Source organism: Vombatus ursinus, unplaced genomic scaffold, assembly GCF_900497805.2.
Source record: "Vombatus ursinus unplaced genomic scaffold, bare-nosed wombat genome assembly UNPS02012811.1, whole genome shotgun sequence".
Classification (NCBI taxonomy): Eukaryota; Metazoa; Chordata; class Mammalia; order Diprotodontia; family Vombatidae; genus Vombatus; species Vombatus ursinus.
The window spans coordinates 234,653-255,442 of NW_020952589.1; the positions used below are offsets into that span (position 1 = coordinate 234,653).

The following is a 20,790-nucleotide window of genomic DNA, read 5'->3' on the forward strand; positions in this document are numbered from 1 at the left end:
GTGGCTGTTATTGTATACAATGTTCTCTTGGTTCTGCTCACTTCACTCAGCATCAGACCATACAAGTCTCAGAAAGGCCTCTTGAAGAAGGTGGGACTTATAAAGGTTTTAAGTTCAGTCTAATTGTTTACAAAATGTTTTCCCCACAATCATCTTGTGAGGCCTCTAAAGTAGGGAAAATCCTTAGTTCCTTAGCTCTCCAGCTCAGAGAGTTGATTATACCCAATCAATCCATTAGGAAGGATTTATTGAGGACCTTACATGTCCCTAGCACTGCGTCTTGGCATTCATTTTCCCATTGTGTCCTCAGCTCCAGTGATATAAGCAGAGCAGGGCAGAGCACCCATTCATTACACAGATGAAGCAACTGAGGCACTGATCAGAGGCTCAGAGGAGGCCTAAGCACCTCTGTCCTTTATCCCTTGATACTTCTGGCCAGCCCCTCCTGTTTTGGGACCTTCTTCAGCATCAGCTGTTTCCTGTCCCAGATCCAGAGGCTGCTGCCCTGGGGGGGGGTCTGGCTTTCCTGGGCAGAGGGGGTGCCACTGGGCAGATTCCTGGAGGCTATGCTGGTACATGTCCCACCAATGTGCACGTCCAGCTGCTGGGGCTTCCGGACCGATTCGGACCCAACCCAGTGTGAGAGTTCGGGTCAGCAGGTGCCTCTAGGGATGAGTACAGGAGGTGGGGTTAGGGAGACTTGCTCTGGCACCTGCTACTATTCACCTTTCGCATGAAGAGTCCCTCAGGCCTTAAACTGCCTTATTTTTGCGCCCAGGGGAGAGATATTGGGAGAGGGAGAGATGTGCAGGAAGCCATAATGATATCTCACAGGTCTAGCACAAGTATCTACCTGCATTCCAGAGGAGTTTCCTATCATTCCCAACAGTTTGCCAGAGCATCTTCCTATGGAATCCTTACCCATCCCCAGGCAGAAAGGATGACTATTATCTCCCATTTACAGGTGAGAACATTGACTCCCAGAGAGGGGATTCAGTTTGCTTAAGATCTCATGGCTAGATATTAGATTTGGGTGTCATAAGACACCAAGTCTGGGGTTCTGTTCACTAGCCCACATGTGCCCTCTCTCTGAAACAAGAGTTCTTAATCTTTTTGTGTCATGGTCCCCTTTGGCTGTCTAGGGCCGTCTCAGAATAATATTTTAAATGCCTAAAATAAAATACCTAGAATTATGATGGGAACCAATTCTATGGAATCTGAGTACAAACCCCTCCTGGAGAGAGCTTGGATTCCTAAGGAATGATAGCTGGGCAGCAGGAGAGCCTGTCTTCAGGAAGGACCCCAAACCTGGACAGTCTAGGTCATGAGATGTCTGGGCTCTGAAGCTGGAGCAGCCCCTCCCCATGTTACTGGACCCCACTCCTGTCCCTACCTGCATGACAGTGAACTGGAGGAAGAGGCTTTGCTTGTGGAGGTCTCCAGCAGGAAGGCTGAAGAGGAAGGGAGCATTCCACATTGGGCTGCATCCCACTACGGCCTGAGTCTCCTGGGAGTCCAGCAGCTGGCCAGCCTGATACAGGCCAATCACCACAAAGTGCTCTGAGGAGAAGGACAGAGACCAGAGATGGAGCAGCAAAGGCGGAATGGGGAAGGGGCTGGGGACATGGACGGCTCTGTGACGGGACAAATTGAGGTTTTTCTCTGAGCTGCCAAGGCATTAACAGAAGCTAGAAAATCATAGCATCTTAGAGTTAGGAGGTGCTTTAGAGGTCAACAAACCCAACCTCTCTTCCAGCAAAGGAATGCCCTCTGCAATTTCCTCGACAAGTGATCACTCAGCCTCCGTTTGAGTACCTTCAGCGCATTAGCAACTAGCTAACTCATCTGTCTTCAAACCCTTGAGATCATCAGGTGGGGTCTGACGAGTTAGATTTGGGCCAGGGCAGGGGAGAGGTTGGGGTCAATTAATTCATTCCCCCTTCCTCACCACCCTTGACCCTGGGTCCTCCCTGCCCTCCCATTCCCAGTGTCTTCATACCCCGGTGTCCTGGCAGTCGGCCCAGACTGCACAAGTTTTCTGCTTTGCGGACCAGCACCTTGATGCGATGGGCGGTAGCTTGATACTGAAGAAGGAGGAAAAGCTGGCCCTGGGACCCCATCCAGGGAGCCCTGAAGCCTGGAGCCAGCAGGTCCTGGGAGCTGTGGCTCTGTAAGAGACACGGAATTTTCTATTCATATTCCAAAGGTGGCCCCATTGATTGTAAGCCATCCCACCTAAGCCCAGCCTTGGCTCTGCTTTAAGCAATCCCACTACCAGACCCAAACTTTGAAGTCCTACCCCTAGATCCTACAACCACACTCCGTCAACTCCTCGGCCCTGCCTCTCACCCCACCGCCCCTTCATTCTATAGTCTGGTGGCCATGCCACCAGAGTCCTTAATTCCCCCTTTATCTCCCAGAGTCACTCCTCCATATCCCAAGACCCTGCCTCCTTTGGAAACAGGGTAGTGGAAATCTCTCCAGTGGGAGGGATTGTGAGGAAACTGAACCACCGAGACAGTGAGAGAATGCAATGTCCATGGAGTCATACTTCTCATGGTCGGAGGGATGGAGGTCCTTGGTAGGCAGGGTGAGTGGAGGTGAATGCAGAGGGTGAGCAAGTGTGACCACAAGTGAGTCTTGTATGAGGTGGGCAGTGGGGTGTAGTTGTGGGCCAACTCTGGGAACATGCCCACCGTACCCTTTCTAGAACTTGGCTGCCCAAGATAGGCGTGGAGTTACTACTAAGGCTAGGGCTGGGATGGTGAGTACCAAAGATAGTGGTTGATTCCCATGGATGGGAGGAGGCTAAATCATTGGATATGGGGAGTGAGTACCAGAACTGTAGGTAAATACTAGAAATGGGGTAGAGAGCAGCAATGAGTATATCAGTGATGGGTGGGGAGTAAGTACCAGCCACAGAGGAAGGGAGGCAAATTTGAATGTCAGGGATGGAGGGGCAAGTAGCAGATAGGAGCTGAGAGCCAGAGACACTGAAGATGAATATTAGGGATGGAGGTGAGCTAGAGGATTAGAGGTGGATTCCAGTTATAGGGGCTGGGCTTCATAAATCAAGGTATCAGCACTGAGTGGGGAGTGAGCACCATCAGAGTAGGAAGGGGGCATCTCTGAATGCCAGAGATGGGGATGAGTGTGTAGGGGATAGTAACAGGGTTACTGGGAGCAAGTCTGGGCGATAGAGGTGATCTCCAAGGAGGGGGGTGATTCCTAGGAATGGAGGGTGACTCCAAAATAGCCCTAAGCTGCCCACAGCTCTTTCTCCCCCTCCTCTGGGTCTCGTAGGCCTGCTGGTTCTGCTCTCAGAAGCTATTGATTAGCACGGCTCCCAAGGCCCCTGACCTTGTGCATTTTGTTCTTGGTGGTGGACAGCTCCCGGTTGTAGCTGACCAGGCAGCCAGGGAGAGAATCTGAGGCCACCTGGGCACAGGGAAAGAATACTTCACCCACAAAGCAGTTTCTGAGTCCGGCGAAGTCCTGGCTGTAGACAGCCATCCGCAGAGCCTGTGCCCCCACAACCTGTGGGGTGCTGCCTTGGAAGCTGAACCTCTCATGGAACTCCACAGTGGGGCCAGGAGGCTGCAGGGCTGTTTTCTGGTGACCAGTTCTGCTTGGGACCAGATGCAACTTGACGTAGCATCCTCGGCCAGACAGGGAACCCTTTGGTAGCTCTGATGCTCGGATGTCTGTCACTATCGGCTCCTCCTCCACTGGTGAATAACCCAGGGAGAAGCTGAGACGAGGCTGAGAGTGACCAGGGAGGCTGCGGGAGGCCAAGGGGGAGGTGAGCCACTCCAGGGAGCTGGCTCTGGCCATGGGCCTTCTCTGCTTCTTCTTGGATGTGGATGGGAAATTAGGAGGTTCGGGGGTTGTGGAGAGGAAGAGACCTGGGCCATGGGGCTCCGGGAAGGGGGCTCCCAGGCCTGGAGGGACTGGTATTGAGGCTGGACAGACACGGCCAGGGGTTCTGAAGGGGCCACAGCTTTCAGGACCAGAACCATGGCTGGGGTGGGCAGGTTGGCCCGCGGTTGTCTCCACCGCCAACAGAATCCACAGCCCAGCAGGAGGCTGGAGAAGAGGACAGTGCACCCAGCTCCCAGGAAGATCTGTTGGGACACTGGAGGAGACAGGAGTCAGGGATGTGGGGAAAGGGCTGTCACCAACCACCCTGGCCTTCTCTGTCTCTATCACTGTCTCTCTCTTTTTTGGTGAGACAGTTGGGGTTGTGACCTACGCAGGGTCACACAGCTAGTGAGTGTTATGTGTCTGAGGCTGGATTTGAACTCAGGTCCTCCTGACTCCAAGGCTGGTGCTCTATCCGTTGTGCCACCTAGCTGCTCTGTCTATCTCTCTTTCTCTCTCTCCCCTCTATCTCTCTGTCTCTCTGTATGTGTCTCTGTCTTTCTCTCCTCTCTCTCTGTTTCTGTGTGTCTTTCTCTGTCTCTCCTCTCTATCTTCCTCTCTGTCTGTCTCTCTGTGTGTCACTGTGTCTCTCTCTCCCTAACCCTAATTGCGCTCTCTATCTTTCTCTCTCTTCTCTATCTCTCTGTCTGTCTGTCTGTCTCTGTCTCTGTCTTTCTCTGTCTCTCTCTGTCTGTCTCTGTCTCTCTCCTAATGCCAAACTATCTCCTTTAAACCCCTTTAGATTCCCCCTCTAATATCGCTTCCTGGAATAATAACAATAATAGCAATTTCAGGTTTGCAAAGTGCTTTCTGTATATCATCTCAGGATTGATGAGTCCTTCGCCCATCCCGTGATCCCATGGGGAGCCCCAGCCCCTCAGTCTCTGGACTTTCCCCCCTCCTCAGCAGCAAGCTTAGTGGTGGAGGAGAGAGCTGGGTCTCTTTCCTAACCTACCTTCCCTTCTAGGTTGGACTTGCTGGGCTGCCCCCATGGAGGGAGCCTGGGAGGAGGGAGATCTGTAATGAGCTAAGCAGCTAGACAAACTAAATTTCAGATGTGTGGATAATGAGAACATAGAAGGTAATGAGAGCCTCTGTGGGTATAACTTTTTAATACGCTTCAAAGTGATTGCATTATTACATCGGATTCTCACCAATGTGATTGGCGAGGGAGGTAGGGTTTATTATCCCCATTTTGTAGATAAGGAGACTGAGGAACGTGGTTGTATGTAGTAGGTGACAGAGACAGAGTTACACTCTGAGGCTGACGGCTACCAGCCCAGAGCTCTCTCCACCACCCCACACCAGGGGTTTCCTTCTCTCAGACCGTAGGATCTCATTCAGCTTCCTTCACTTCTGCTGTTTCAGAAATGTCTGCCTATAGTCCTGTCCCAGGAAAGGGAGAGGGGCAGAGGGAGGGGAGAGGGGAAAGTAGGACTAAACAGGTTTACAGATTTAAAGCCAGAATGGACCTTTGAGGCTGCCAAGTACAATTCCTCCTATTTTACAGATGAAGAAATTGAGGCTGGAGGAGGTTGGGCAGGATATGAACTCGGGTCTTTTGACTCCAGGTCCAACGCTGTCTCTACTGCACCACCAGAAGAGACCTCAGAAGTCACCTAGCCCAACCTGTACCTGTCCAGGAATCTTATCCACAACTTCCCCAACTGTAGTCTTTTTTTTTTCTTTTCTTTTTTTTTTGTGAGGCAATTGGGGTTAATCCCCAATGGCAGTCTTCCAAGCCTCTGCTTGAAAAATCTCCATCTGTACATCTTTCACCATTACTCCTTTTTTTTTCCACCCTCAAGGACCAGTCTGTGCTCTTTTCTGCCCCACAGACAATTTTTGCATTTCACACATAATGGCATTTCTTTTTTATCTGTATATGTGGTTCACCCCTTCCCCCATCCTCCATAGGAATGGTGCCTGTACACAGTAGGCATTAAATAGATGCTTACTGAACTGAATCATATTGAAATGTGATTCTTCCCTCCTATGGTAGCCCTTTAAGCATTTGGAGACAACTCTCTGCCCCTACTAAGTTTTTTCTTCTTCAGGCTGAATATCTCTTTATTCAAACTCCATACGACCTGACCTGGAGGCCCCTGACCATCCAGTGCTTTAAGATTTATAAACTGCTTTACCAATAAATATTATCTCAATGACTTCTTGAGGTAGGTGCTGTTATTATCCCCATTTTACAGATGAAGAAACCAAGGCAGAGAGAGGTTAAATGACTTGCCCAGGGTCATACAGCTTGACAGTGTCTGAGGCATCATGTGAACTTGTCTTCCAAGCGCTGCTACCAACTGATGTGATCATGGTCACTTTCCCTCTGTGCTCCTCAGTTTCCCCATTTGTAAAAATAAAGTTCTATTGTATTTTAAAATGTGAAGAGCATCCTTAGCTCACACAAAAAAGAGGTTGTCAGATTCGGACTTTGGGTCAATGTTAGCTGGCCCCTGGAATATGTCAAAGTCTCTCCTAGTTCTAGGTACTATGATGCTCTTCTCTGTACTCCATCCCTTATCTAGTAGTGATAATAGCTAACATTTATGTAGTGTTTACTATGTGCCAGGTGCTTTACAATTATTTCATTTAATCCCTCACAGCAACTCTGGAAGGTGGGTGCTATTATTATTCCCATTTTACAGATAAGGAAACTGAGGCAAACAGAAGTTAAGTGACTTTTCCAGGGTCACATAGCTAGTAAGTGTCTGAGTCCAGATTTGAACTCAGGTCTTCCTGACTCCAGGACCAGCTCTCTATCCATTGCACCACCTAGATTCTCTCCAGGTACTCCCTGTGCCCTCCTGCTAACCAGAGCACCCAACTTTGGCTTCCCTTCCTCCATAGTATGCCGGCCCCTCTCCCAATTAAAATGTCCATTCCTTAGGCCTGCCCAAGCCTCATAGATGTGATAAACTCCTTCCCAGGTGACAGAACTCCCCTTGAAAGAGAAATCAGGATGCCTGAGAGCAGATAGTTTGCACTTTGTAACAGAGCACAGGGCAAAGCCTTCTCCAAAAGAATGAAATTTTAATGCTAAAACTTCAGGCATCCCTTGGGGCAGTTTCTGCCAGAGGGGCTTTTCCCCCAGCACTTCTCAAATCAAACTGTGGAGTCAGTCACTTGGTCAGGTCAGCACCATAGGACATTGGACTGAGCTCCAGATTTGAGGTTCATGGTCCTGGGTTTGAATTCTGGCTTTGCCACTTACTACCTGAGTGATATGTGACAAGTCACTGGGCCCTACCCTGGAAAATGAGGAGACTGAAAATATTTGCAGCAGCGAAAACCTGGAAACAAAGCAGATGTCCATTGATTGACAAATGGCTGCTCAAAGGTGGCCTGTGAATGTATTGTATTATTATTATTTTGCCCAAAGAGATAATGATATATGAAGAGCTCAGAGAAACTTGCTAATATTTGTATGAAGTAATGCAGACTATGGCAAGGAGAACCTAATATATAACAATATAAAGGAAAATAACACTAAGAGACACCAGAATTATGTTCTTTGTTCTATGGGATAGGCATAGCTCTCTGGGAGAGGGAGGTGCGGCATACAGGGAGAAGTTAAGGTGATTAAAAACAAAAGATATTGGCAAATATATATATATATATATGTACTATTTTAAAAAGACATCAGTATTCAGATCAATGCAATGACTGGTTTTGACTGCAGAGGGCTGATGCCCCCTCCTCTTAGTAAAGAGGTGGTGGACTTCAGGTGCAGAATAAGACATAAGCTGTTAGACATGGTCTGTGTTTCAATTTGTTTTGCTTACCTGTATTCTTGGTTACAAGGGAGGTTACTAGTGAGGGAGTTGGGTTGTTGCTAAATGACCGAGGTGTAAAAAAAATTTTAAAAATAGAATTGATAAAACTCTTTTTTAATGAAAAATAATAATATAAGAGGGGAGTGGGCTGAATAAGCTCTAAGACCCCTCCTGGCTCTAAAGGAATGATCTGATGATCCCCGTCCTTCTCTCCTTTCTCCAGTGCCTTGACCATCCGTGCTGGATGATGGGCAGGACCACCTGCGGCAGCTAGGTCTGGCTAGAGACTTCAGAAAGCTGCCCTAGGTCACAAGGCTGGAGGGGGCTGGCCACAGGCCCAGAGAAAATCAGGGTTGGTGGAGTTTCAGCAGCTTTCACCTGTTTGGGGCTGTTCTTACCTCCTGCTTAGGAGGCTGAACCAGGACTGTTACCTGGGATAAACAGTAGGGGCCTTGTCTTGGCTGAGTGTGGGAGGTGGGGGTGGGGAGAACTAAGGCCAGAGAGGGAAGAGGCAGAGCCCTTAGCACAAGGGGCGAAAAGGAGTCCCAAGGCAGAAAACTTGGGGTAGGGAAAGGAGCCTGGGCTGGGGAGGTGTTTACATGTGGTTTGCATGTGATTTGCATTTGGCTTTCAGCACCTGCCATCTAACCTAGTCGGCCACACGGAGTGGGGGGTGGGGGTGGAGTGAAGGTCACCGTGTTCGCATTCTTCTCTTTATTCCTGCTCACACACCCACTGCCAGCACCCCCAGTCCCTGCCACAGGAGAGGGGGGAGTGAGGGGCCCAGCTAAGGGGAAGAGAGGAGGAAAGCAGGAAGGACCCCAAGAAGCTCTGCTGAATCCTCAGAGACCGAAATCTCAGCTCCAAGAGCTAGGGAATGTGTCAGAAGGACACAGTTTCCCATGAATATTCCCAGTATTCTTAGAATCTTTCTTCGGTGTTTCTATCCCCCTCCAGGTGTTTAATCGAAGACTAAGGGCTTTTAAATGATTGTTAATAGGTGAGAGATCAGAAGGGATGGGGCAAGTGCAGGGGAGGACTTGATCTCTCAGACTAAAACACTTCTGCGACTATTTAGAAATGAATTCCAAGGTTCCAGTTTCACCAGAAGGAAGAAGGATGACCAGGACAGTGAACAGGCTGGACCCGAAGGAGAAAAGATGGTGGTGATGGGAAGGGTGTGAGGCCACGGGGTGGATGTCCTACGGTGGGTGCCTCTCCCAGAAGATGAAGACACAAGGGAGGCACAGGACTAGAGGAAAGGACTTTCTGGGAAGCTGCTTGCCTTTTGGAGTCTGGGTTGTAGAGGCAATGTGCTGTGCCTTCAAGGGCTGCACCAAAAGAAAGCAGGAACCCCATAGTCATTCCAGACCTGGTTTCCTAATAAGTCCTATTGCCTGTTACCTCCCTTTTCCGGCTATCTTCACTTACTCAGAGTAGAAAGTAGTGAGAGAAGGACTTGTCCCCATTCCTTAGGCAGGGAAAACTGAGGGGCGAAAAGGGAAACTCTTGAGCACTTTGTGACCCTGGGTAAATCACTTCAAAACTCCTAGCCTCAGTTTCCTCATCTCTAAAATGGGGATAATCCATGACTATTTACTTCATGGAGCTGTCATGAGAAGGGCAAAACATTCCAAGGCACCATCAAAATATTGACTACTCATACTCCAGATAGGGCAGCAATGGTGAAACTGGAAAGAAAACTTGAGTCTACTGGCTCTAAGGAACATGTTTGTGTATGTAAATGTTTGTGTGCATCAGATTTCCTCACTATTAGCAGGGACAGGAAGGGGAGGGTAACTCAGAAAAGCAACATGGAGTGAAGAAAAGATCATTGGACTGGGAGTCAGGCGGGAGCTAGGTTCGAATCCTGGCTCTGGCCCTTCTTAGCTTTGTACCTATGAACAAACCATGACTTCTCTCTGAGCCTCAGTTTCCACTGCTATAAAATGGAGCCATTAATACTTATACTCCCTGCTTTCATAAGGAAAGCATCTTGTAAGCTTGAAGAGGATAGAAATACCATCTACCCACTCACCTTTTGACAGAGAAATGATGGACTCAAGATGCTGACTAAGACATACACTTTCAGATGCAGCCAATAGATTAGTTTGATTTTCTTGACTATGAGTATTTGTCACAAGGCTTTGTTTTTCTTTTTCCTTCCCCTCCCCCCTCCCCCCGCCAGCAGGTTGGATGGGGTGGGAGGGGTAGGGATAGAGACAGGGTAGCAAAAAAGAAGAAAACAAAGAAAGAGAGGGTTATTGCAGGTTTTTTTTTTAATGCAAAGAGAACAAAAAGAAACATCAGCAAGACAGCTTTGAAAGCTACTGGTTGAACTTACTTGAAAAGAAAAGCAAGATGTATGTAGCTGAGATCTGCTTTTTCGTGTACAATTCTCTATGTTCTAAAGAGAAATTTCATCTGGTGTTTGTGAAGTTCAGAATAAACATTTTTAAAATGTGAGTTATTAGTGCCCAAGGAAGTAGCTTCAATGACAGGAAAGAAGGAAACTTAGGAACCCTACCTCCCAGTATTAGAACCCCCTCCCTTGCCCCCTGCAGTTGCCCACCCCTAAGAGCGCTCCTTACCTCCTCTCCTGGCCCCAGTCTTCCACAGTCTCTGGACTGCTCTACCTACCCCAGCCCTAGTGAATCGCTGTCCACCCTGACCAGGTGCTGACCCCCCCCACCAGCCCCACCTCAGGATTACCTGCTTCCTGTTCATGAAGGGGACTACCAGGAGCCTGGGGGGCCCGGGGCCAGCTCCCTGCTGCAGGCATGGACATTTCTCTCAGAGTGGATAAATCAAGGGCCAGCTGAGGCAACCCTGGGGCTCCCCTGAGAAAGACGTTTCTGGGTGGTGGTCAAGGGCCCAATCTGCACCGCTTAGTGCCTGGCCTGCTGAAGAGCTCCTGGGTTTCAGGTGCCTTGGGCAGAGGGACAGAAGATTGGAACACAGGGGCCCCTGGTGCCAGTTTGATACACCTCTATGAGTATATTCTGAGGTTGAGCAGAGCAAGTCTATTGCTGGTCAGTTTCACCCTTAGCTGGGGCGGAGGCTGGTTAGAGGCGGGGCACCCGTGAAAGAAAATTCCCCCTCTCTTTGCTTTTTTTTTTCCTCCTGGGGGCTAAGTTGTGCAAGAACTACTGTGATGGATTGAGCACCTGACTCAGAAGATCTGGGTTCAAATCTTAGCTCTGCCTCTTACTACCTGGACAAACATAGGCTAGGCTTTTTATTCCTCTAGGTCTTAGTTTACTTACCTGTAAGATGAAAGGATTGGCTTATGTAAAGCCCCCCTTCAGGCTCATTCTTTGCCCCAGGCTCAGATATCAGGGAGAGGGAACCAGGTAGTTTAGGGCTTGCTTTGTGATTCTCCCTCAGATCCTTCATCAAAAGGAGGGAGAGGGACAGTTGCATTCACTCTCTCATAGATTCATATGTTAGAACTGGGTGAGACCTTAGAGACTGATCTAGTCCAACCCCTCAAGTTACAGATGAGGAACCTGAAGCCCAAAGATGACTAGCACTAGAAAGGACTAGAAAGCAGGTCTCATGCCTTGTATCAGGGTGCTGCTTCCTTACATACATGCTCATCCTCCTTCCTCACCATCTATCCAAGCTGTCTTTCAAGGCCAAACTCAAATCCCCATACACTCGGGCAGCCTTCTTTGGCCATTCCCAACCTTCCTGAATTTTCCTTTAACTGGAGACACAGTACACAAATTAATCCCACTTGCTCATCATCAGCTGTCTATCCTATATTTTCTGTATTTTTTTCCATGAATTTGAATCTTGTGTCCCCAGCTAGACTGTAACATGACCCAAAAGGTAAATGAATCGTCCTGTGGTCACACAGCTAGTAAATTTTAAAATCAAGACTGGAATCTAGGTCTCTGACTCCAAATAATCATAATAATTGTTATAACTAGCATTTATATAGCATTTTAACGTTTGCAAAGCACTTGACAAATATTACCTCATCATAACAGCCATGGGAGGTATTATTTCCCCCATTTTACAGATGAGGAAACTGAGCCCCCATAAAGGTTAAGTGAATTGCCTAGGGTTCCCCAGTTAGTGCCTGAGGCAGGATTCGAACTTAGTTCTTCCTGACTCTGAGTCCAGTGCTCTATCCACCCAATCACCTAGCTGCTGCTTTCCCCACCACTGAGCTGCTAGAGCAGGTTGTAACAGACAGCCCAGTACCACGTACCTCTTGTCTCTCTAACTGTAGGTACGCTCTCCTCCAGCAGGGCCAGAACCTTTGTGCCTCTCCCATAGTGCCTAGCACTGGGCTGGGGGACCTAGATGACCCCTCTTCTGCCTTCTTTTCCCTACCTCCTCACATTTCTTCCCATTATCCTTGGGATAGGACTCACTTTCAGCAAACTTGAAATCCAATTATTTAGGACTTAGACCATACTGCCTGGATAGAAAAGGTCTGGCAAGTAGAAGACTCCTGAGCCATAACGCATTGCAAAGGTACAAAACCTCACCACTAATTTCAGCATTAGCCAGGATGAAGGTCTAATGTTTCATGTAAACCCTGTTACAAAAGCACCCAACCCCAAGTGTGAGCTACCCAGTCCGGGAGAAGAGGGGGAAGTGAGATGGTGTGGCAGAAAAGAACTGTTCTGGAGTCAGAGGATGTGAGTTCAAATCCCACTTCTGATACTATCTGTATAACCTTGGATATATTTACCTTGTCTGGGCATCAGTTTCTCAATCTGTAAAATGAGGGGGTTGGTTGAACTTATGGCCTCTGAGGACACTTGGAGCTCCAGATCCATGATATGGATTCAAAATCAAATGTGTGTTCAACTCCCAAGCATGTGAGTTAGCTTACTCAATGTGTATGGAGTCTAGACCTCCACCTCCACCTATCCCCACAACTGCTGAATAGTGGCTGTTATCAGAAAGGAATTCTAACTGGGATACATGGTGGAGTCCAAAGGGGAGTTTTCTTAACCCGAACCTTACGTAGAGGATGAGCCGCTGAATTCCTCTTGGGCAATATAAGGGACACTGAACAACTTTGGCTTAGGGCATTGTGTCTTCTGTCACCAATCCATTAGCACCTTAGTTACCAGAATGCTCCTACCAGGAACTCATTAGCAAGCAGTCCATGAATTCCTTAGTTGGGCTCTGAGGGCATGGAACAAAACACTCCTTCGATGGAGAAGGCTTAATTAAGGTAGGGCTGGCCAGGGCTCTGGTGGTGGTAAGGAGTGAAGAGGTTATTGAGACTCTCTCATCTCTCATACTTTCCTGGGTTCAGCAGGCCTAGAACCTATACCTGAAGACAAAAATCACCGAAGGAGGTCCTTTCTACTAGAGCCCTTCTTGGACTGCCCCCTGGTGGCCACAAGTCAAGCCCACAGCAGTTGGACAGCACCAAGGGCCCCATAGAAGCCAGTAAGAGTTGGTAGGTAAAGACCCAAGGTCTGAAAACAATTCTCATTCTCTCTGTTCCATTGCCCACGAGCTTAGGGAAAAGCTTAGTGCTTTTCCTCAGGAAAGGGCTTATTTCTCTCACTGTTGAAGCCAAGCCCAGGGAGGCATTCAGTAAGACTGAACTGAAGGAAGAGTGGTCCTGGCCCCTAACTTCTCCAGACCTGTTCCCTCAACACTGAAATGGGGGGGATTGGAACAGATGACCCTAAACACCCTTCCAGTTCTAAATCTATGACCTTATTATGCCTTGTGATTTCTTAAGCATGGGGGAACTCCCACTGCTCATGCAGAATGACAATGCTTTACGTCTTAGTTGCCTGGGAGCACGGGATCCCACAGCCAGTGTTTCAGAGCAATGACGTGGACTCCAAGGCTGGTCTTCTACACTCAAAAGTCTCGCTAGAAAACCTCATTTAAGAGCTCACACAGGAAAGTACGTGTGGCCTTCCTTCAACTCATCACCTTGGAGAGCTAACAGCCCTAGAAGGATGCAGCCAGTTACTCAGAAGGAAAAATTCTCTTTGATAAAGGCCTTTGGAGCCTGATTACAGGTCACCCAAGTAGAGCATGCTCATTGCTTTTGATTGCCAGAGGCCTCTTCACCTTATTCACCAGAACGTGCTCTTACATGACTTGTTGTTTCCAAATACCTACATTACTGGTGCCCAGCTGAGCTCCAGCTTACGGACAATCCACACTCATCTGCATCAATGTGCTGACAGTCCGAAAGGAAAAGCTGCTGCATTACTTTTTATCCTAGTCTGTTGATGGATGGACTCCACCAAACGATCAGCCAGAGGGAAAATTTGGTTGGCATCTCTGGCCTGTCAGGCAAGGTATGAGCTCAGAACTGGAGCTAAGAGAGCCACGGATCAGGGGAAACTATGTGGTGGGGGGTGGGACAGCACCTGGCTCCAAGTCAAAGCTGTAGGTATTTCTCTCCCTCCAGACAAGGAATTGAAGGAAATGGCTACTGGGCTTTCTGTCCTTTTCTCATAACCGTCTGTCCCAAGGCTGTCACCCTTAGCCCTACCCACCCACTCACCAAGTAACTGAATGTATTCTATAAAATATTATCTATCTATATATAGATGTATATATATATATATATATATATATGTGTGTGTGTGTGTGTATACATATATTATATAGCAGAAGAGAGGCAGGGGCCTGTTCTTGTGAAGAGGTAGAAGTTTATTGGAATATAAACATTCAGAGAACATGTAAGATAGAAAATAACAACAACATATACAGACTCTTGCTGTAAGAAGACATCTGAGGTATTCATCCACCGCCTAGGCTACCCATGTGCTATCACATCTTCTTGTTAGAATATATAAGATATGGGGGAGGGGGAAGGAGGGAGCAAGGCTGCCCTCACTGTTTGGTTTAAAAAAAGGTCCTTTCTGGGGAAGCAGATCTTGGAGCCAGGGCCCTTTGCCTGTGTCCTCCATTGGCACACCCCCACACTCTGCGGTCTGGCTGGGGACCTTCTCAGATGAGGTGATGCCAGGCTGGCTTTACTGGGGGAGACCGAGTGACTGCAGAGACCTCCTGCGCTATTCCTGCTTCCTCCAGGTGGAAAGTCCATCCGGCATGGCTGAACCCCTGAGAACTACACGCTACACACTGCTTACACGAGCTGCAGCCGAGCTGGGGGCCCGGGACAAGGCAGTGAGGAAGGCCGAGTTGCCCCTACCACCAGCCCAACTCCTGTCTTGGCGATGCTGGTTTCTAGAGATGCACCTCCACCGCACAAGGTCTGACTCATGGGTGGGATCTCCAAGTGCCAGGAGACGAATCCCAGCTGAAGACAGGAGGCTAGGCTACACAGATCTGTCATGTGCTCGTGCTCCTCAGCAGTTTTCCTTCCTTTCCTGAGTTGGACTGATGGCTGTCTGTGCTCTCCACCCAAGCCAGCACGGTCCAGAGTTCTGCAGGGCTGAGAACGGCAGGATGGCAGGTGCTCGCTCTCCTGCAGAAGTGTTCACGAAGCTCTGTGCAAGTGCCTCTTGTCACAACATTCAGACAACAGGCTCCGGACCACAGGGCCAGAGGGAAGAGGAAGCAAGTGGGAGACCTACGTCCTTAGCCCTGGGGCAGCCAGAAAACCCTGCTCTTTGGCTCCAACCAACAAGGTCCCCGAGGCCTCGACAATGCCATTAACGGGGCACGTGCTGCCCTCGAATGTAGGATGGTGGGGTCGGAAGAGTTGTGACAAGAAAGGGGCCTTGATCTCCTAGGGCAGAGTCTGGAAACCCAAGCTGGCATGAGGAATGAGTCCAAGCTGCCCATCTCCTCTCTCTGGCTCCTATCCCTGAGTCATCTGCCTCTTGCCTTTCCTGCCCCTTCTCTGTGGTCCTGAGGAAAGGCCATTAGGACTGGGATACCAAGCTATTTGCTTAGCTTTGGGGATGGGGTGCTTTTTTTCATCTTTGGTGCTACAATAATAATAATAATTATAATTATTATAATAAAAATAAAAAACAAGTCATCAAAACACATATAAAAAGATTTCAGAGATGCAAATACTTCCTGAAGAATCAAACATCAACAATTACAAATCTGAGGTATTTCAAAGAACCCGATGCAGGCAGGTTAGGTGACCCGGGGGTGGGGATACTGAGTTGGCCCCTTGAGATAGATGGAGCAGGGAGGGAGGTGTGGGAGTGGAAAGGGCCAAGGGGAAGGCCAGGACAGTTAAGGGATGGCCTGGCCAGTGGAGTGTGGGGCACGTGGACTTGAAGGACCATGGAGGATAGGGATGATAAAAGGGCATATTTTCCTTGGGATGAGATGAGGTGAGTACCCTTGGGTGACTTTGGATTGTACAAGACCCTGAGAAGTGATTCCTGTCCCTCAGTAGATAACTCAGCAGTGCTTTGGGGCTCCCCAAGGCTATGCTCAGGCCCTAGGCCCCATTCTGTGCAACAGTTAAAAATGGAGCAGGTAACCCTGTGGCTTACTGGGGATGTGAAACACACCAGGTAATCCAAGATCTCCAGGGGGTGGGGTGGTTGGAATGGATATAAGGAGATGCCCAACCCTTACCCTCAGTAGAGGTACAGGGGGAGGTGGCAGGGCACCCTTAGAGATCATCTTTCCCACGTGACTTGGGGGAGAGATGAAGCTTAAGGACAGAGCTGGCAGGATGAGTCAGTGAAAATGGTGATGAACAAGTTGGAAGGGAAATAAATTAAGGGGAAGGCTTACGGAGGGGAATCCAATCCCCTGCCGGCTCTCAGATTGTCGATACACTGTGCTGCTCCAGGCTGGGAGACACCAGTCACTCCCCATCAACTAAGACAATGGCTGATTGGACAGCACTGCTCCCCCTCCCTCCCCAGGGGCACAGCAGGACTTGAATGGAGCTGGACAGATGGGCCAGCCGGGGCCCTTGCTATCCAACTGGATGATCTTGGAAGTGGGTGCTGGGGAATGAGGTAAAAACTGTTCAACTCCTTTCCTGGCTCTTGAGGTGGGGAGCTGGGCCTCCTGACCCATCAGAGGGCCCAGCTGGTTGAGGGCTCTGCACTGGGGGTGCCCCGTGATGAGGTAGGACTTGGGGAGCAGTGGGAGCTGCCGCTGCTGCTGCTGCTACTACAGGTGCTCTGGGGGGCTGGGCTGGCAATGAGGTGGACCACAGGCTTCTGGGCAAACAGCACACCTGGGGCAAAGAAAAGACATGTTGGGAGGAGAGAGTTGGTGCTTTACCCCTTTTCAGTCACATTCAGGGGGATCCTGGCCTCCTCAGAGCGGCCTGCTGCAGGGCCTATGGAAGAGTAGAGACCAAGAACTCAGAGTTCCCAACTTTCACTCCCCCACTGCCCAAATGAGCAGTCTGCCAGATCTGTCATGGCGCCTGTCTGGTGCCCGCCCTCCTTCACCCCACCCCACCCCCATCACGCCACAAAGAGGCCACTGGTGCATTCAGGGCTGGGTGGGCTGCTTAGAAAGACCGGCCTCTCTGTCCCCCTAAAGCTTTCCCTCAGTTACTCCTCCCACAGTCAGCCAGAAAGGGTGGTGACCGAAGGCTGGTGACCAGTGACGGGGAGAACACTGACCATTTTAAGAAACCTGGGCATGTCCTCATTGTCCTAAATGCCCAGGAAGTACAGTTCATGCCTTTAATGGAAGGTCTCGTCAAGGAGGTCTCTATCTAAAGGGGAAAACTGAGCTCTCACTTCTGTGAGAGGGCTGCTCAGTCACCCTTTCGCTCCCAACCCTCCTGTAAGCTAAGACATCAGATATCATCGCCTCCCTGTAACAGCTAAGGGCTGACTGAGGCCAGTCAGCTCTTCCCCTCTCCTTAGCACCCCAGAGACCACTTTCGTGCTGAAAGTGCCCATGAGGAAAACCCGCCTGGGGTGGTGAGGAAGCAGGGGAGGCTGTGAGGGTGCCACCTCGGGAGAGGGGCCAGAGGAACCACCCTGCGCTGGGCCGCTCCCTTCACCTGCGTAGATGGTGCCATTGATCTCTACAGACATGTTGATGCTGCCGATGCCACTCGTGGACAAGTTCAGTGCTGCTGCTGCCTCGGAGCGATCTTCTGCTGGGAGAAATGGAAAAAATGGGGCTTGTGAAGCTAGAGTTTCCCCTTCCACCATCTTTCTGGCTCCTTGGGGGAATTTCTTGAATGATCTGCTCTGGGGATTGAGCTTAGAGTACAGCAGCAGTCACGGGGAGCAGGCTTTGGTTCTCTCCACGGGTCCATCATCACACAGACCATCCAGCCCCTCAGACTCCTCTCCCTCCAGAATGGCCATTAATCCAAACCAGACTCTCCACTGCTCCCCCAGCCTTTCCCAGCACATACTTTCACCCCAACCCGTTCCTGGTGACACAGTGACTCAGGAAGTCTAGCATTTCTGGAAGAACCTGGGCGGCTGGAAGACTAGATCTCTGCTAATCTAAGGCCAAGAAGGAAAGAGCCAGGATTTGGAATATATCTCTTTCACCACTGAATCCTGGAACCCTAGGTCATCTGACTCTCAAACAGGTCTATCCCTAAACCATCAGAGAGCAGAGTTTCTATCATTTCCAAAATGGGGATCTGTAGATCTTCAGTTGAGAAGAATCTTCCCCAAGAATCTCGTTCCTCTATGACACCTGGCCAACAGACATTCAGACCGCCCATGAAGTTGGCCAGCTGGGGATGTTCCTGAAGCACAGATCTGACCGTGTCACTGTGGCCCCATCACTCCTGGAATAAAACAGGAGCCCTTTCAAGCTCTCCACACCCTGGATCCAGCCCATCTCTCAGCTCCTACAATCCAGCAAAGTAGCCTTTGCACATGACTCATGTTTCTGCACAGCCCTCCCCCATGCCTTCCTCATGAATTTGGTGCAATGTCTTGCATAAACCCTCCTCTTCATCTCTCAATTGTCTTCAATGTTGTATGTGTATACAGGCGGTCTCTCCCTAGAGAATGTAAGCTTTTTGAGGCCAGGGGCCATTTCATTTATGTCTTTGCAGCCTCAGTGGCCCTTTTGAGAGACTTCACAAGACATCCTCTTCTATTTCTAAACTACTCTAATCGTTAGAAACAAGCACAAATCTGCCTCCCTGGACTTTCGACCACTAGTTCAAGGCCCCTCCTCTGGAGCCCCCAGAAGTCTGATGTCTCTTCTCTGTAACAAGCGTGGAGCCCAATCTCTGGAGCAGAGGCATCAAACTCCAAACAGATTAAAATGTAATCAGGAAACGTTTAACAAAATAAATAAAATACAACACAGATAATGTTAGTTTGTGGTTTTTCTAAGTCAACATGCAGCCCAGATCATTTCTCTCTGAGTTTGAGCACAACAGGACTGTGACTGTTTTTACTCTTGACACAGGTCCCTAACAAACCAGGTTCCCTCAGTTATAGCAACACCACTGGGCAAGTCTTTCTTTCTCCACCACCAAGCTGCATCCCTACCTTTCTCAAAACAAACTTTCCCCTGTTCTTCTCCAGGTCCTGGGAGAGTTATCTCAAGAGGGAGAGAGGAAGGGGGAGTGTTTGGTAGGCTCAGTTAAAATTCAGGGTCAGCTTCAGCTATAAAGCAGAAAGAGAAGCTCAAAGGCTCAGGAAACTCCACTGGTCATCGAATGAAGGGCCTTCTTAAGAGGCCTGGGACTTTCGAGTTCCCTGTCTTGGTTTCTCCATGTCCTATACTCTGGGTCAACATGGGCAGAATGGGAGCTCTCTGGAAAAGCCCAGGTCCCTTCAGACCTCAGTCGTTTCCCCAAAGGCCCCCAGTGCACATTACTGACTAATTTGGTACAGAGTCGGGGTTCCTGAAACAAGTAGGAAAGGGGAGGAAGGGAAGGAGAGGAACATGGGGAATGGGCGGGGCAAGGGAAAATGCAGTACAAGAAGGGAAGGATGTCAATTATGCTGCCAAACTTGTATTTCCTCTTTCTTGTCATCTAGGAAGACCATCAGTGGGCTCATCTTTGCTGGGGAAGGAAGCTAACTGCCCAGCCTCAGGCTAACCGCCCCCTACACTGGCCTCAGTAATGACGGGCGTCCCTTCCTCCCTAAACCTGCCTTGGCCTTGCCTACATCTGGCATGAAGGCTGAGCCCTTTAATTTAACTGGATCAAAAGGGACGAGGGGAAAGAAACACCAGCTGTTGCCTCTGAAGGTCTGCAGCTCCTCCTTCCAGGTTTGCCAGAGGGGCAGGATGAGGTGGGATGCTCTGACCTGATGTGCCCAAGTGTCTATGACATCCTCGGGGCCCTTGCTAGGAAATCCTGGGCAGTAATTACTCTGCCTGGTGCCCCGTGAACTGTGGCGGTCACCCCTTCTCCCTCCATGCCCAGTGGTCAGTGTCCCTGTCCCCAAGGCTGCCATGGATGGCAGCCGGAAGGACCCCCAGGGCAGGACGCCCAGCTCTTGCTTCCTCACCCCTGCCGTTGATTTTTACTTTCATGGGGAGCTGCCGGGCCACGCTCAACAGGTTTCGATGGAAAGCCTGCTGCATGAACCGCTGCTCCTCCTCAGTCATCCTTGATGCCTTCTTCTCCGGAGGCTCCCCGGCCTCAAGCCGTTCCCGTAGCTGCTCCAGGGTAGCGGTGCGGGGGCCTGTCTGCTGGCCTCCCGCTAAGGTCACGGGCACAGCCAGCCGGTTGGGCATGGGCACTGTCATGGCAACTCCATCACCTGCCAATGGGACCAGAATAAGGCTAAGGGGCTCTAACATCCGCCTCACCAGGGCACCCAATGACCCCCAGGCTTGGAAGCCTGGAAATGGAATTCCGGCCTTCTGATTCTCAACGATGCTCCCCTGCCCTTTCCTCCCCAAGCCTAGGCCCCTGGGAGACACTGACCTTTCCTGAGAGTCGCTGCTGGGGGCAGCCGAGGGCCACTAGTCCCACCGCCGCTGCCGGGGGTGAGTCCAAGGATGGGGAATCGGATCTTTGGAGGGGAGAGCAGGGAGGTGGGCCCAGCAGGGCTGGTGGGGGAGTAGCCAAAGAGGGAGGAGCTGTAGCTGGGCCGACGGCCCTCCCGCCGGTTGCCGTCGATGGCAGCCTGGAGCTCAGCTGGGGAGCTCAGAGCTTTCTTCTCACATTCATAGGCATACAAGTACTTCATGTACCTGGTAGGAAGATTCAGAGGAGCAAGTCACAAAGCTCAGTCCA

General features: G+C 49.9%; 2 protein-coding genes across 2 annotated transcripts in view; both read right to left on the bottom strand.

The window, feature by feature from the left end:
- Window positions 1–468: 468 nt before the first annotated feature.
- Window positions 469–10,491, bottom strand: LOC114040222 (synaptotagmin-5-like). The gene is given in 7 exon segments (XM_027858257.1): window positions 469–513; window positions 516–665; window positions 1,394–1,560; window positions 2,000–2,168; window positions 3,361–3,881; window positions 3,884–4,135; window positions 10,416–10,491. Coding segments are annotated over 7 exon segments (1,380 nt in total).
- A 3,851-nt stretch (window positions 10,492–14,342) lies between these two features.
- The window catches only part of ARID3B (AT-rich interaction domain 3B), a 56,029-nt gene continuing 49,581 nt past the window's right edge, over window positions 14,343–20,790 (bottom strand). Inside the window, exons 6-9 of the mRNA XM_027858260.1 lie at window positions 20,479–20,747; window positions 20,057–20,311; window positions 17,617–17,712; window positions 14,343–16,830 (exon numbers count right to left, since the gene is read on the bottom strand). Of these exons, the coding sequence (XP_027714061.1) occupies window positions 16,667–16,830; window positions 17,617–17,712; window positions 20,057–20,311; window positions 20,479–20,747 (784 nt within the window). The 3' untranslated portion in view covers window positions 14,343–16,666. The remainder of the gene's footprint in view (window positions 16,831–17,616; window positions 17,713–20,056; window positions 20,312–20,478; window positions 20,748–20,790) is intronic.